The sequence below is a fragment of the Carcharhinus amblyrhynchos genome, unplaced genomic scaffold, assembly GCF_965287045.1.
Source record: "Carcharhinus amblyrhynchos unplaced genomic scaffold, sCarAmb.v2.hapA scaffold_50, whole genome shotgun sequence".
Lineage (NCBI taxonomy): Eukaryota > Metazoa > Chordata > Chondrichthyes > Carcharhiniformes > Carcharhinidae > Carcharhinus > Carcharhinus amblyrhynchos.
The window spans coordinates 1,755,747-1,768,812 of record NW_027649791.1 but is presented as its reverse complement, the minus strand read 5'-3'; the positions used below and the strand labels follow the sequence as shown (position 1 = coordinate 1,768,812).

Below are 13,066 nucleotides of genomic sequence, written 5' to 3'. Positions count from 1 at the left end.
CGCTGTAATGTTCCAAGTTCTATGGTTAATATTTACTCCACTTAGAATTTTCTATGGATCATCTATACAAAGCCTTCAGGCACCACATCTATATTGCTCAATTAATTCTACACAAAGTTGTGAGTGCTTTTCTTGTGCTTTAATTTATTTGATATCCGGTAGCAACTAAGTACACAGGTGCATAATTTCCAATTTAACATAAGTTTTAAATGGACGCTTTCTTAATTTCAAATCAAGGGAAATAATAATCCCACTCTCACATTTTGTGTACGGAATACTAAGCTGGACAACTGGTGCAATTACACAGATTGGAATGTCTGAAATATTTATTTCAACTCTTTTTATTTGGAGTCAATTACTATATCATTTTATTTATACTTTAATTTTTTCTGTAATTTTGTAATGTCTTGTGACATGCTGACTGTGTTATGAAATTGGTGCATGTTAAAATCTATGCATCGTGTTTCCAAATGTCTATATCTCACACGCGGATCTGCACGTAATCGTACTTCATTCTCAAGGTTTGAAGGCAAGGTTTGGCTGAACCAGGCTAAGGGAACCCACCAGGAACATACAGATAAGGACCCTCTCCCTCCTCATCTTTCCTCCCTCTCCCGACATCCCTGCTCTGTGGGGGGTACATGCCTAGACAGAACCATGGCACTGTCCCTTGTCTGTGGCGGGGCGGGGGAGGGGGGGGGGAGGTAGTTGAGTTTCTCGTTTCTTATCCAAGGGCAGGGCACCCTTATCTCAGGATTGCAACCATTGCTGACTTTTCCCAGCCCCACCCTGCCAGTATGATGGCATGTGCACCAGTCACTGATAGCCAACCAGAAAAACACCCATTATCCCCACTCTTTGCTTTCTGTTCGTTAACCAATCATCTCTCCATGCTAATGTATTACCAGTAACACCATATATCTTTATCTTGTGTAGCACCTTGTGTGGCACCTTGTTCAATGCCTTCTGGAAATCCAGATACACTACATCCACCAGCTCTCCATACTGTCCGTCAACCTCATACTGTCCTCAAAGATTTCCAGTAAATTAGTTAAACATGACCTGAAATATTCTCACGTGACTCTCACCAACTTTTACAGATGCACTATAGGAAATATTCTTCTTGTTCACATCACAGCTTGGTATGGCTCCTGCTCTGCCCAAGACCGCAAGAAACTACAAAAGATCATGAACGTAGCCCAATCTATCACGCAAACCAGCTTCCCATCCATTGACTCTGTCTACATTTCCTACTGTCTTGGCAAAACAGCCAGCATAATTAAGGAACCCATGCACCCCAGACATTCTTCTATCTTCTTCTGTCGGGAAAAACATACAAAAGTCTGAGGTCACGTACCAACCGACTCAAGACCAGCTTCTTCCCTGCTATCGTCAAGACTTTTGAATGGACTTACTTGCATTAAGTTGATCTTTCTTTCCACCCTATGACTGTAACACTACATTCTGTACTCTCACATTCCCTTCTCTATGTATGATATGCTCTGTTTGTATACAGTGCAAGAAAAAATACTTTTCACTGAATGCTAATACATGTGACAATAATAAATCAAATCAAACCTTTCATGAACTCATGCTGCGTTTTCCCAATGGGATAATTTCTATCCAGATGTCTCGCTATTTCTTCCTTGATGATTGATTCAAGCATTTTCCCCACTACAGAAGTTAAGTTAACCAGATATAGTTATAGTTACCCGCCTACCTCCTTTTTTAAACATTGGCGTCATATTTGCTGTTTTCTAATCTGCTGGAACTGCCTTAGAATCTAGCGAATTTTAGTAAATTACCACAATTTGCTATTTCCCTGCCATCTCTTTTAGTACCCTGGGATGCATTCTATCAGGACCAGAAGACACGTCTACCTTAAGGCCATTAGTTTGCCCAACAATACATCCTTCATGATAATGATCGTTTCTAGATCTTCACCTGCCATAGACACCATGTCATCAATCTTTGGTATGTTATTTATTTCTTCCAATGCGAAGACCAACACAAAATACCTGTTCAATGCCTCAGCCATTTTCACATTTCCCATTATCAAATCCTCCTTCTCATCCTCGAAAGGACCAGTGTTTACCTTAGCCACTCTTTTTCATTTTATATATTTATAGAAACCTTTGCCATCTGTTTTTATATTGAGCTAATTTACTCTCATAATCTATCTTACTTTTCTTTATAGCTTTCTTTACTTTCTGGTGAACTTTAAAGATTTCCCAATCCTCTAGTCTCCCACTAATCTTTGCCACTTTGTATGCATTTTCTTTCAAATTGATACCCCATTCTATTTCCTCTGATACCCATGGCGGATTATCTTTTTATCTACAATCCTTCCTTATCAATGGTATATACTTTAGCTGAGCAATGCGAAAAACAGTTTTGAAAGTCCTCCATTGTTCCTGAATTGTCCATCTTTGTTCCCAGTCTACCTCAGCCAACTCCTCCCTCATCCCATTGTAGTCTCCTTTATTTAAGCACAAGAGTTTACCAAGCGCTACACACCGGCCTTCTCCTTGTAGCCTTCCACATACTTCCGTTACTTTGCTGGTGGGATGGAAAGTTGATAAATTCCCTGCACCTGACGATCTACACCTCAAAGTGTTAAAAAGAGGTGGGCGTAGAGATGGTGGATAGGGCAGCAAGGTAGCACAGTGGTTAGCACTGCTGCTTCACAGCTCCAGGGACCTGGGTTCGATTCCCGGCTTAGGTCACTGTCTGTGTGGAGTTTGCGCATTCTCCTCGTGTCTGTGTGGGTTTCCTCCGGGTACTCCGGTTTTCTCCCACAGTCCAAAGATGTACAGGTTAGGTTGATTGGCCATGCTAAAATTGCCCTTATTGTCCTGAGATGCGTAGGTTAGGGGGATTAGTGGATAAATATGTAGGGATATGGGGGTAGGGCCTGGGTGAGATTGTGGTTGGTGCAGAGTCGATGGGCCGAATGGCCTCTCTCTGCACTGTGGGATTTCTATGATTTCCTTTTCAGATAATAATAAACAGCTAATCTCTTTCTTCCCCAACCTACACAAGTGGAGAATAAGGAAATGAGAACCCTCCATGACATTTGTCATGTCAGAGAGGTCATAGAGGTTTCCAAGCATGGAAACAGGCCCTTTGGCCCAACTTGTCCATGCAGCCTTTTTTTAAAATCCCTAAGCTAATCCCAATTGCCCACCTTTGGCCCATATCCCTCTATAGCCATCCTATCCATGTAATTATCTAAATGCTTTTTAAAAGATAAAATTGTACCACCTCTACACCAACTCTGGCAGCTTGTTCCAGACACACCACCCTCTGTGTGAAAAAAATTGCCTCTCTAAACACTTCTGTATCTCTCCCCTCTCACCTTAAACCTATGCCCACTAATTAATTGATCATCATATCTCTCATGGGTAAAACAGCCTCTTTGTAGAGAAGATGTTCTGATGCTTGTTATACTTATTCCTGCCTAATACACTTGCAGTAAGTGTTAGCAGCACCATTGCTTCTCAGCTTTTTATTGTAGTATTGACATGTGTGCTTGGTTGAAGTCATTAGGTTACATTTTAGCTTCATTTGAAGACATTTTTAAAAGTGGCATTTCGGCCTTTTGGCTAAATGCAAATGAGATCAAGCTTTGGAGGAGGAGCTACACCTACTCCAATCAGCTTGGATTATGTAGATCAAGCCCAAGACACGAGGTGGGAGCCCCGTCTTGTCAGCTTGGATCAGGAATGTCTCAACTTGTTGGGACTCTGAATTGGACTGGATTTGATTGAATTGGAATAAAAACAAAAAAAAGTAACAATAGTGGCGCCCTCAAAGTGTTTACCAGGTAATTTCAAAGGTTAGTAAATATGTCTTCTTAAGACAGTCAGTTTTGGGGAATCTCCTCGCCAACAAGTGGCAAATAGACAGGGAGACACGGAGATCCCTATTAAGTTAATTAAAAATTTAGAGAGAGGGCTGTGGGAAACAGCCTGCAAGTAAAGAGGGATGCCGGGGCAAAGGTATCCCTTTGGGGCAGAGGTGTTTTTTTTTGCCATTGTGAACTAGTGTGTGAGTCTACCTCAGAATCTAGGGAGAAGGAACTTTGGAATGAGAGGTTGAAATATTGTGAGGGAGGGCATTGTTAAAGCCATCCAAATAGACCAATATTTGGAGAGAATGCCAAAGCAGGATCTTCAAAGGTAGAGAAAAACCAAACCATCACAAGAAATTCAAAGTTTCAGTGAGCTTGACTGATTCCCAGTGGGACGAATGTCTGGCTGATTTGTTGAGAAAGTTATGAAATCTGTTTCAGTTGCATCTGTCATTTACTCTGTAATGCCTGACTACATTCTACCTGTTAATTTACAAGTACCTCATATGTACTCTGAATGTTAGAGTATAAGAGACATATTTTAAATTGTTTTATCTTCCTGAACTTGTATGAAAGTTTGTTTTCATTTGTTTGTAACCCATGGAATCTTACAGCTTTATTGCAAATCAGGTGTCCTGAATCTCAACTGTTATCTACTTGAAACAAACACTATTGGTCTCAAACTGAACCTCCCTCACCCACGTTCCGGCCATGGATTATAACATCAGTCACCTCCTCTGATTGTTTGACGGTGCTGCAGTGCTCTACAGTCCACTCCATAGTCATCTTCTCTCCCCCCAACACTGCGTTCTGCTCTCTCTCTCCCCCAACACCACACTCTGCTCTCTCTCTCCCCCAACACCACACCCTACTCTCTCTCTCCCCCAACACCACACTCTACTCTCTCTCTCCCCCAACACCACACTCTGCTCTCTCTCCCCCACACCGCGCTCTGCTCTCTCTCTCCCAACACCGCGCTCTGCTCTCTCTCTCTCCCCCAACACCACACTCTGCTCTCTCTCTCCCCCCCACACCGCACTCTGCTCTCTCTCCCCCCACACCGCGCTCTGCTCTCTCTCCCCCCACACCGCGCTCTGCTCTCTCTCTCCCAACACCGCGCTCTGCTCTCTCTCTCCCCCCACACCGCGCTCTGCTCTCTCTCTCCCCCCACACCGCGCTCTGCTCTCTCTCTCTCTCCCCCCCACACCGCGCTCTGCTCTCTCTCTCCCAACACCGCGCTCTGCTCTCTCTCTCCCCCCCCACACTGCGCTCTGCTCTCTCTCTCTCTCTCCCCCACACTGCGCTCTGCTCTCTCTCTCTCTCCCCCCACACCACGCTCTGCTCTCTCTCTCTCTCTCCCCCACACTGCGCTCTGCTCTCTCTCTCTCTCCCCCACACTGCGCTCTGCTCTCTCTCTCTCCCCCACACTGCGCTCTGCTCTCTCTCTCCCCCACACCGCGCTCTCGCTCTCTCTCCCCTCCACACCGCGCTCTGCTCTCTCTCCCCCCCACACCGCGCTCTGCTCTCTCTCTCTCTCTCTCCCAACACCGCGCTCTGCTCTCTCTCCCCCCCACACCGCACTCTGCTCTCTCTCCCCCCCACACCGCGCTCTGCTCTCTCTCTCTCTCTCTCCCAACACCGCGCTCTGCTCTCTCTCTCCCCCACACCGCGCTCTGCTCTCTCTCTCTCTCTCTCTCCCCCCCCCACCGCGCTCTGCTCTCTCTCTCTCTCCCCCCCACCGCGCTCTGCTCTCTCTCTCTCTCTCTCTCTCCCCCCCACACCGCGCTCTGCTCTCTCTCTCTCTCCCCCCACACTGCGCTCTGCTCTCTCTCTCTCTCCCCCCACACTGCGCTCTGCTCTCTCTCTCTCTCCCCCCCACACCGCGCTCTGCTCTCTCTCCTCTCTCCCCCCACACTGCGCTCTGCTCTCTCTCTCTCTCCCCCCACACTGCGCTCTGCTCTCTCTCTCTCTCCCCCCACACCGCGCTCTGCTCTCTCTCTCTCTCTCCCCCCCACACTGCGCTCTGCTCTCTCTCTCTCTCCCCCCACACCGCGCTCTGCTCTCTCTCTCGCTCTCCCCCCCACACCGCGCTCTGCTCTCTCTCTCTCTCTCTCCCCCACACCGCGCTCTGCTCTCTCTCTCTCTCTCTCCCCCACACCGCGTTCTGCTCTCTCTCTCTCTCTCTCTCCCCCCACACCGCGCTCTGCTCTCTCTCTCTCTCTCCCCCCCACACTGCGCTCTGCTCTCTCTCTCTCTCCCCCCACACCGCGCTCTGCTCTCTCTCTCGCTCTCCCCCCCACACCGCGCTCTGCTCTCTCTCTCTCTCTCTCCCCCACACCGCGCTCTGCTCTCTCTCTCTCTCTCTCCCCCACACCGCGTTCTGCTCTCTCTCTCTCTCTCTCTCCCCCCCAACACCGCGCTCTGCTCTCTCTCTCTCCCCCCACACCGCGCTCTGCTCTCTCTCTCTCTCTCCCCCCACACCGCGCTCTGCTCTCTCTCTCTCTCTCTCCCCCCCACACCGCGCTCTGCTCTCTCTCTCTCTCTCTCTCTCTCCCCCCCACACCGCGCTCTGCTCTCTCTCTCTCTCCCCCAACACCGCGCTCTGCTCTCTCTCTCTCTCCCCCCACACTGCGCTCTGCTCTCTCTCTCTCCCCCCCACACCGCGCTCTGCTCTCTCTCTCTCTCCCCCCACACCGCGCTCTGCTCTCTCTCTCTCCCTCTCTCCCCCCACACTGCGCTCTGCTCTCTCTCTCTCCCCCCCACACCGCGCTCTGCTCTCTCTCTCTCTCCCCCCCACACCGCGCTCTGCTCTCTCTCTCTCTCCCCCCCAACACCGCGCTCTGCTCTCTCTCTCTCTCCCCCCCAACACCGCGCTCTGCTCTCTCTCTCTCTCCCCCCAACACCGCACTCTGCTCTCTCTCTCTCCCCCCCACACCGCGCTCTGCTCTCTCTCTCTCTCCCCCAACACCGCGCTCTGCTCTCTCTCTCTCTCCCCCCACACCGCGCTCTGCTCTCTCTCTCCCCCCACACCGCGCTCTGCTCTCTCTCTCTCTCCCCCAACACCGCGCTCTGCTCTCTCTCTCGCTCTCCCCCCCACACCGCGCTCTGCTCTCTCTCTCTCTCTCTCTCTCTCCCCCACACCGCGCTCTGCTCTCTCTCTCTCTCCCCCCACACCGCGCTCTGCTCTCTCTCTCTCTCTCTCTCCCCCCACACCACGCTCTGCTCTCTCTCTCTCTCCCCCCCACACCGCGCTCTGCTCTCTCTCTCTCGCTCTCTCTCCCCCCACACCGCGCTCTGCTCTCTCTCTCTCTCCCCCCCAACACCGCGCTCTGCTCTCTCTCTCTCTCCCCCCCAACACCGCGCTCTGCTCTCTCTCTCTCTCCCCCCCAACACCGCACTCTGCTCTCTCTCTCTCCCCCCCACACCGCGCTCTGCTCTCTCTCTCTCTCCCCCAACACCGCGCTCTGCTCTCTCTCTCTCTCCCCCAACACCGCGCTCTGCTCTCTCTCTCTCTCCCCCAACACCGCGCTCTGCTCTCTCTCTCTCTCCCCCCACACCGCGCTCTGCTCTCTCTCTCTCCCCCCACACCGCGCTCTGCTCTCTCTCTCTCTCTCTCTCTCCCCCCCACACCGCGCTCTGCTCTCTCTCTCTCTCTCTCTCTCTCCCCCCACACCGCGCTCTGCTCTCTCTCCCTCTCTCCCCCCACACCGCGCTCTGCTCTCTCCCTCTCTCCCCCCACACTGCGCTCTGCTCTCTCTCTCTCCCCCCCACACCGCGCTCTGCTCTCTCTCTCTCTCTCTCTCTCTCCCCCACACCGCGCTCTGCTCTCTCTCTCTCTCCCCCCACACCGCGCTCTGCTCTCTCTCTCTCTCTCTCTCCCCCCACACCACGCTCTGCTCTCTCTCTCTCTCCCCCCCAACACCGCGCTCTGCTCTCTCTCTCTCCCCCCCACACCGCGCTCTGCTCTCTCTCTCTCTCCCCCAACACCGCGCTCTGCTCTCTCTCTCTCTCCCCCCCACACCGCGCTCTGCTCTCTCTCTCTCTCCCCCAACACCGCGCTCTGCTCTCTCTCTCTCTCCCCCAACACCGCGCTCTGCTCTCTCTCTCTCTCCCCCCCAACACTGCGCTCTGCTCTCTCTCTCCCTCCGACGCTCCCTCTGTTTTCTCTCTCTCTCGTGCTCCCCCGTGCAGCGCTCTTTCTCTGTCCCCCATGCAGTGCTCCATTCTCACTCCCTCACGCAGCGCTCTGCCACCTCTCCACCCACGCCCCCATACAGTGCTCTGCTCGCTCTCTCTTGCTCCTCCATGTGGCACTCTGCTATCCTTCTCGCTCCTCTCGCAGTACTCTGCTCACTTGCTCTCTCTTGCTCCCCCATGCAGCAGTCTGTTCGCTCCGTTTCTCTCGCTCCCACATGTGGTGCTCTATTGCTCTCGCTCCTCCATGAGGCGCTCTGCTATCTCTCTCTCACTCCCCCGTGCGGCGCTCTGCTATCTCTCTCTCACTCCCCCATGCGGCGCTCTGCTATCTCTCTCTCACTCCCCCGTGCGGCGCTCTGCTATCTCTCTCTCTCACTCCCCCATGGGGCGCTCTGCTATCTCTCTCTCACTCCCCCATGGGGCGCTCTGCTCTCTCTCTCTCACTCCCCCATGGGGCGCTCTGCTATCTCTCTCTCACTCCCCCATGGGGCGCTCTGCTCTCTCTCTCTCACTCCCCCATGCGGCGCTCTGCTCTCTCTCTCTCACTCCCCCATGGGGCGCTCTGCTATCTCTCTCACTCCCCCATGCGGCGCTCTGCTATCTCTCTCTCACTCCCCCATGCGGCGCTCTGCTATCTCTCTCTCACTCCCCCATGCGGCGCTCTGCTCTCTCTCTCTCACTCCCCCATGCGGCGCTCTGCTCTCTCTCTCTCACTCCCCCATGCGGCGCTCTGCTCTCTCTCTCTCACTCCCCCATGCGGCGCTCTGCTCTCTCTCTCTCACTCCCCCATGGGGCGCTCTGCTATCTCTCTCTCACTCCCCCATGCGGCGCTCTGCTATCTCTCTCTCACTCCATGCGGCGCTCTGCTCTCTCTCACTCCCCCATGGGGCGCTCTGCTCTCTCTCTCACTCCCCCATGGGGCGCTCTGCTCTCTCTCTCTCTCACTCCATGCGGCGCTCTGCTCTCTCTCTCTCACTCCATGCGGCGCTCTGCTATCTCTCTCTCACTCCCCCATGCGGCGCTCTGCTATCTCTCTCTCACTCCATGCGGCGCTCTGCTCTCTCTCTCTCACTCCATACGGCGCTCTGCTCTCTCTCTCTCTCACTCCCCCGTGCGGCGCTCTGCTCTCTCTCTCTCACTCCATACGGCGCTCTGCTCTCTCTCTCTCACTCCCCCATGCGGCGCTCTGCTCTCTCTCTCTCACTCCCCCATGCGGCGCTCTGCTATCTCTCTCTCACTCCCCCATGTGGCGCTCTGCTCTCTCTCTCTCACTCCCCCATGCAGCGCTCTGCTCTCTCTCTCACTCCCCCATGGGGCGCTCTGCTCTCTCTCTCTCACTCCCCCATGCGGCGCTCTGCTCTCTCTCTCTCACTCGCCACACGTACTCTGCTTGTTGGCCCTCTCTCGCTCCCCAGGTGTGCCCTGCTTGCTCTCACTCCCCCATGCAGCGCTCTGCTTTCTCTCTCTTGCTCCCCCATGCAGCGCTTTGCTTGCTCTCTCTCTCACTCCCCAATGCGGCATTCTGCTCACTCTCCCTCAAGTGGCGCTCTATCGCTCTCGTTCCCCACGTGGCACTCTGCTCTCACTCTCTCTCTTGCTCCTCCATGAGGCACTCTGCTTGCTCTCTATTGTTCCCCATGCAACCCTCTACTCGATCTCTCACATGGCGCTCTATCACTCTGGCTCCCCACGCGGTGCTCTGCTCACTTGCTCTTTCTTCTGCTCCCCGACATGGTGTTCTGCTATCACCTTGTCCCCCATGTAATGCTCTGCTTGCTCTCTCTCTCTCTCGCTCCCCACCCCCCCCACACACAGCACTCTGCTCTCTGATGCTGCTGCCATGTTCTGCTCTATATCTCAGTCCTCTCCTGCAATGTTTTGTTCTCTCAATAGCTGTCTGGAGGGCTACTCGGAAGAGTTATCATTTGAATTGTTGTCCCAGCAAAAGGCAGTGCCTAAAATTAGAGGGGCAGTCAGGAAAAAAAGGGAAACGGAAGGAAAATAATTTTCCAGGGCATGGCGAAGCAGCAGGAATGTGGATAACCAGATAACTCTGCAGAATAGCAGACACAGGTACAATCAGCCAAATGGGCTCCTTATTCTGTATCATTTTACATTAGTGGGGTTGCAGGTCCTTATTTAAAACATGCTGGAATAACGGACAGGATTTTTAAAACCATTTCTTGTAAGGCAGTTTCAGAATTAGTAATTTTTTTTAAGAACTCTGACCTGTTAAAGATTAAAAAACTCAAGGTTTATAAAACATCTGTCAATCTATATTAGTTTACATTTGGAAAAAATAGTGACTCATGATTTTTATGGAAAATCTTTTGATCTTTAAGTTTGTCTCTTGATTTATGAGACAGTGGGATTGGCATTACTGTGTCTCTGGTGACTGCAAAGAATTTTAGTAATGCACTGTATTTCTTTACAGAGCTCACTTCCTTTATTTGATTCTCTGTACTTATTTGCCTCACAGAAATGACAATCCATTGTAAAATTTTAATCAAAGCACACAACAGATAAAACCTCTTAATTTCCACACAACTTCTGATATCTTTCAGCACAGCAAATATATACAACAACAAAGCCATATCTTTCCAATTTAACATGAACACACACACACACAAACAAAGCTTTTGACATTCATGGGTTGTAAACAAGGCACTCAGAAGCCGATTGTCATCAGAATTAACAGCCCACAGGAAGGTTATTGAATGAAGCATCACTAATTTCAATCCTTCTAATTGGAACTTATTTATTCCTGACAACTCTACTTCATTTGAATTACCATAATTTCAATTTTTAACATGAAGAATAACTTAAAGTTTATTCCGTCAGTGTCACAAGTAGGCTTACATCAACACTACATTGAAGTTTCTGTGAAAATCCCCTGGTCGCCACACTCCAGCGCCTGTTTGGGTACACTAAGGGAGAATTTAGCACAGTCAGTGCACCTAACCAGCACATCTTTCTGACTGCGGGAGCAAACTGGAGCACCCAGAGGAAACCTATGCAGACATGGGGAGAACGTGCAAATTCCCCATTGATAGTGACCCAAGCCAGGAATTGAACCTGGGTCCTCGGCACTGTGAGGCAGCAGTGCCAGCTACTGTGTCCCCTTGGAACTATCAGCAGCAGGTTGTAAAGATAATTGTAGTTTGAACATAGTGCTTTATTTGGAGTAACTTTTCAGTACCAGGCATTAAAAACATACCAGATTCTGGTGTTCTTTGGAAAACTGAAACACTCCATTTGCCATCTCTGTCTCCTTGTGAAGTCCGAACAGAAAATTCATATATGGAATCTGATGTGAGCTTGTCAATCAGAACTCGCCTGTATAACTTAGATATTTTATATTCCCATTTGGCTGATTCTCCTTTCTCTCTGTATCTAACAGTGTAATATCTGGAAAGATAAAAAGAATGAAAATATTAGTCTTGCATGAAATTTACTGCTTTGAACCATCTCTTACAGGTAATCCATGGTGAGTGCATAAAAAAAACGACAGGTTAAAGACAAATTCCACCAGTCCAGCACTGCAAGTCATTTAGACTATTTGCTTCCTCCATCTTTGAACTATTGTTTGATGCCAAACGGCAATTTCCAGTCAAGGATATGACTACTAAGGTAGACAATCTTACTTCTCCTTAATCAGGTGTTGATTCAAAGTATATTCAGCACATGCCTGTAAAAAAAAACTTCATTTGCCCCACGCTTACCCAGATCACAAACCTACCATTTATGGAATCACTGTCAACCCTTGGCACTGAGATACAGCAGTGTGCCACCCTGCCACCCAGTGAATGATTTATGATTAAATGGATATTTTGTGGCTTCATATAGTCAACTTCTGGCTGTGCAAATGCACAGCTCCAGCTAGCTACAGAGAAGCCATATGTAGTCACATTCTCTTGTCAATGTACCTTAACCCAAGCCCCACACTAAAGCTATTCAAATCAACAGACCAATATCAGAGAATAAAGATTCCCCTCTGGTGCAGATCAAGTAAGACGAGGCATGGTTTGTTTAAACATAAGATGTCATCTAAAGTTCACAATGTTTTAGCCATTCCTTGAAACTGATTTACAAACACCTCATCGTTTTGGCCATTCTGACAGCTTCAGCTCCAGGCTCGATGGAGCTCCGTCATAAAATAAAACAATTTTGCTTCTTCACGCACAACTGCTTTCCTGTGCACATCTTCATTGTTAATTGTACAACAGAAAGTCAAATCTGAACCATTTGTTATTAAACTGTAGTTAAAGTAAATAAAATCCATAGATATTACATGTTCTAAAAATGAGAATTAGCAAAATGTTATAGGATTTTGGATAGATTTGAGAGGGTGGAACTGTTCTTACTTGTGAAACGATCGAGAATGAGGAGGCACAGGATTAAAATAATTGGCAAAAAGAGCTAAAAAGTGATGAGAAAAGCTTTTTTGAGCAGCAAGTGGTTAAAGTCTGGAATGCCCTACTTGTGGGGGGTGAGGGTGCAGATTAAATCAAAGCATTTAAAATGCAATTAGACTATTATCTGAAAAGGAAGAATGTGCAAGGTTACAGGGTGAAGTCAGGTGAATGGCACTAAGCGAATTGCTTATTTGGAGAGCCAGTGCAGACACAATGGGCTGAATGACCTCCTATGCTGTAACAATTCTGTGATTCTGTTTCACACAGCCATGAAAAAAGGCTGAGAGGAGATTTGATAGAGATAATAAAGATCATGAGGGGCGTAAGGTTTGGGGTTTAGAGGTCTAAAGCCCTTCTAACTAAATGTGCATTTGTTGTGATGGAATATAAACTTCTGGTGTTTATGATTCTGGAGTTTATGATTCTGGCCGTGAAAATTTTTGTCTTATTCCCTCAACTATTAAATCTCCTATCACTGTTGCTCTTCTCTGTGCTCCCCTGTACAGCTGAGCTAGCTGTGGTGCCATGGATTTGGCTCTGGCTGCAGCCCGGATGTCTTATTTTAATAAGCTATTTTTATCAAATACAACCTTAACAATCA

The 13,066-nt window shown here is 49.5% G+C and overlaps 1 protein-coding gene across 1 annotated transcript in view; it reads right to left on the bottom strand.

Annotated features, from left to right (window-relative positions):
- The window catches only part of fndc1 (fibronectin type III domain containing 1), a 221,630-nt gene that overhangs the window by 81,250 nt on the left and 127,314 nt on the right, over positions 1–13,066 (bottom strand). Inside the window, exon 8 of the mRNA XM_080182267.1 lies at positions 11,268–11,458. Coding sequence (XP_080038393.1) covers positions 11,268–11,458 — 191 coding nt within the window. The remainder of the gene's footprint in view (positions 1–11,267; positions 11,459–13,066) is intronic.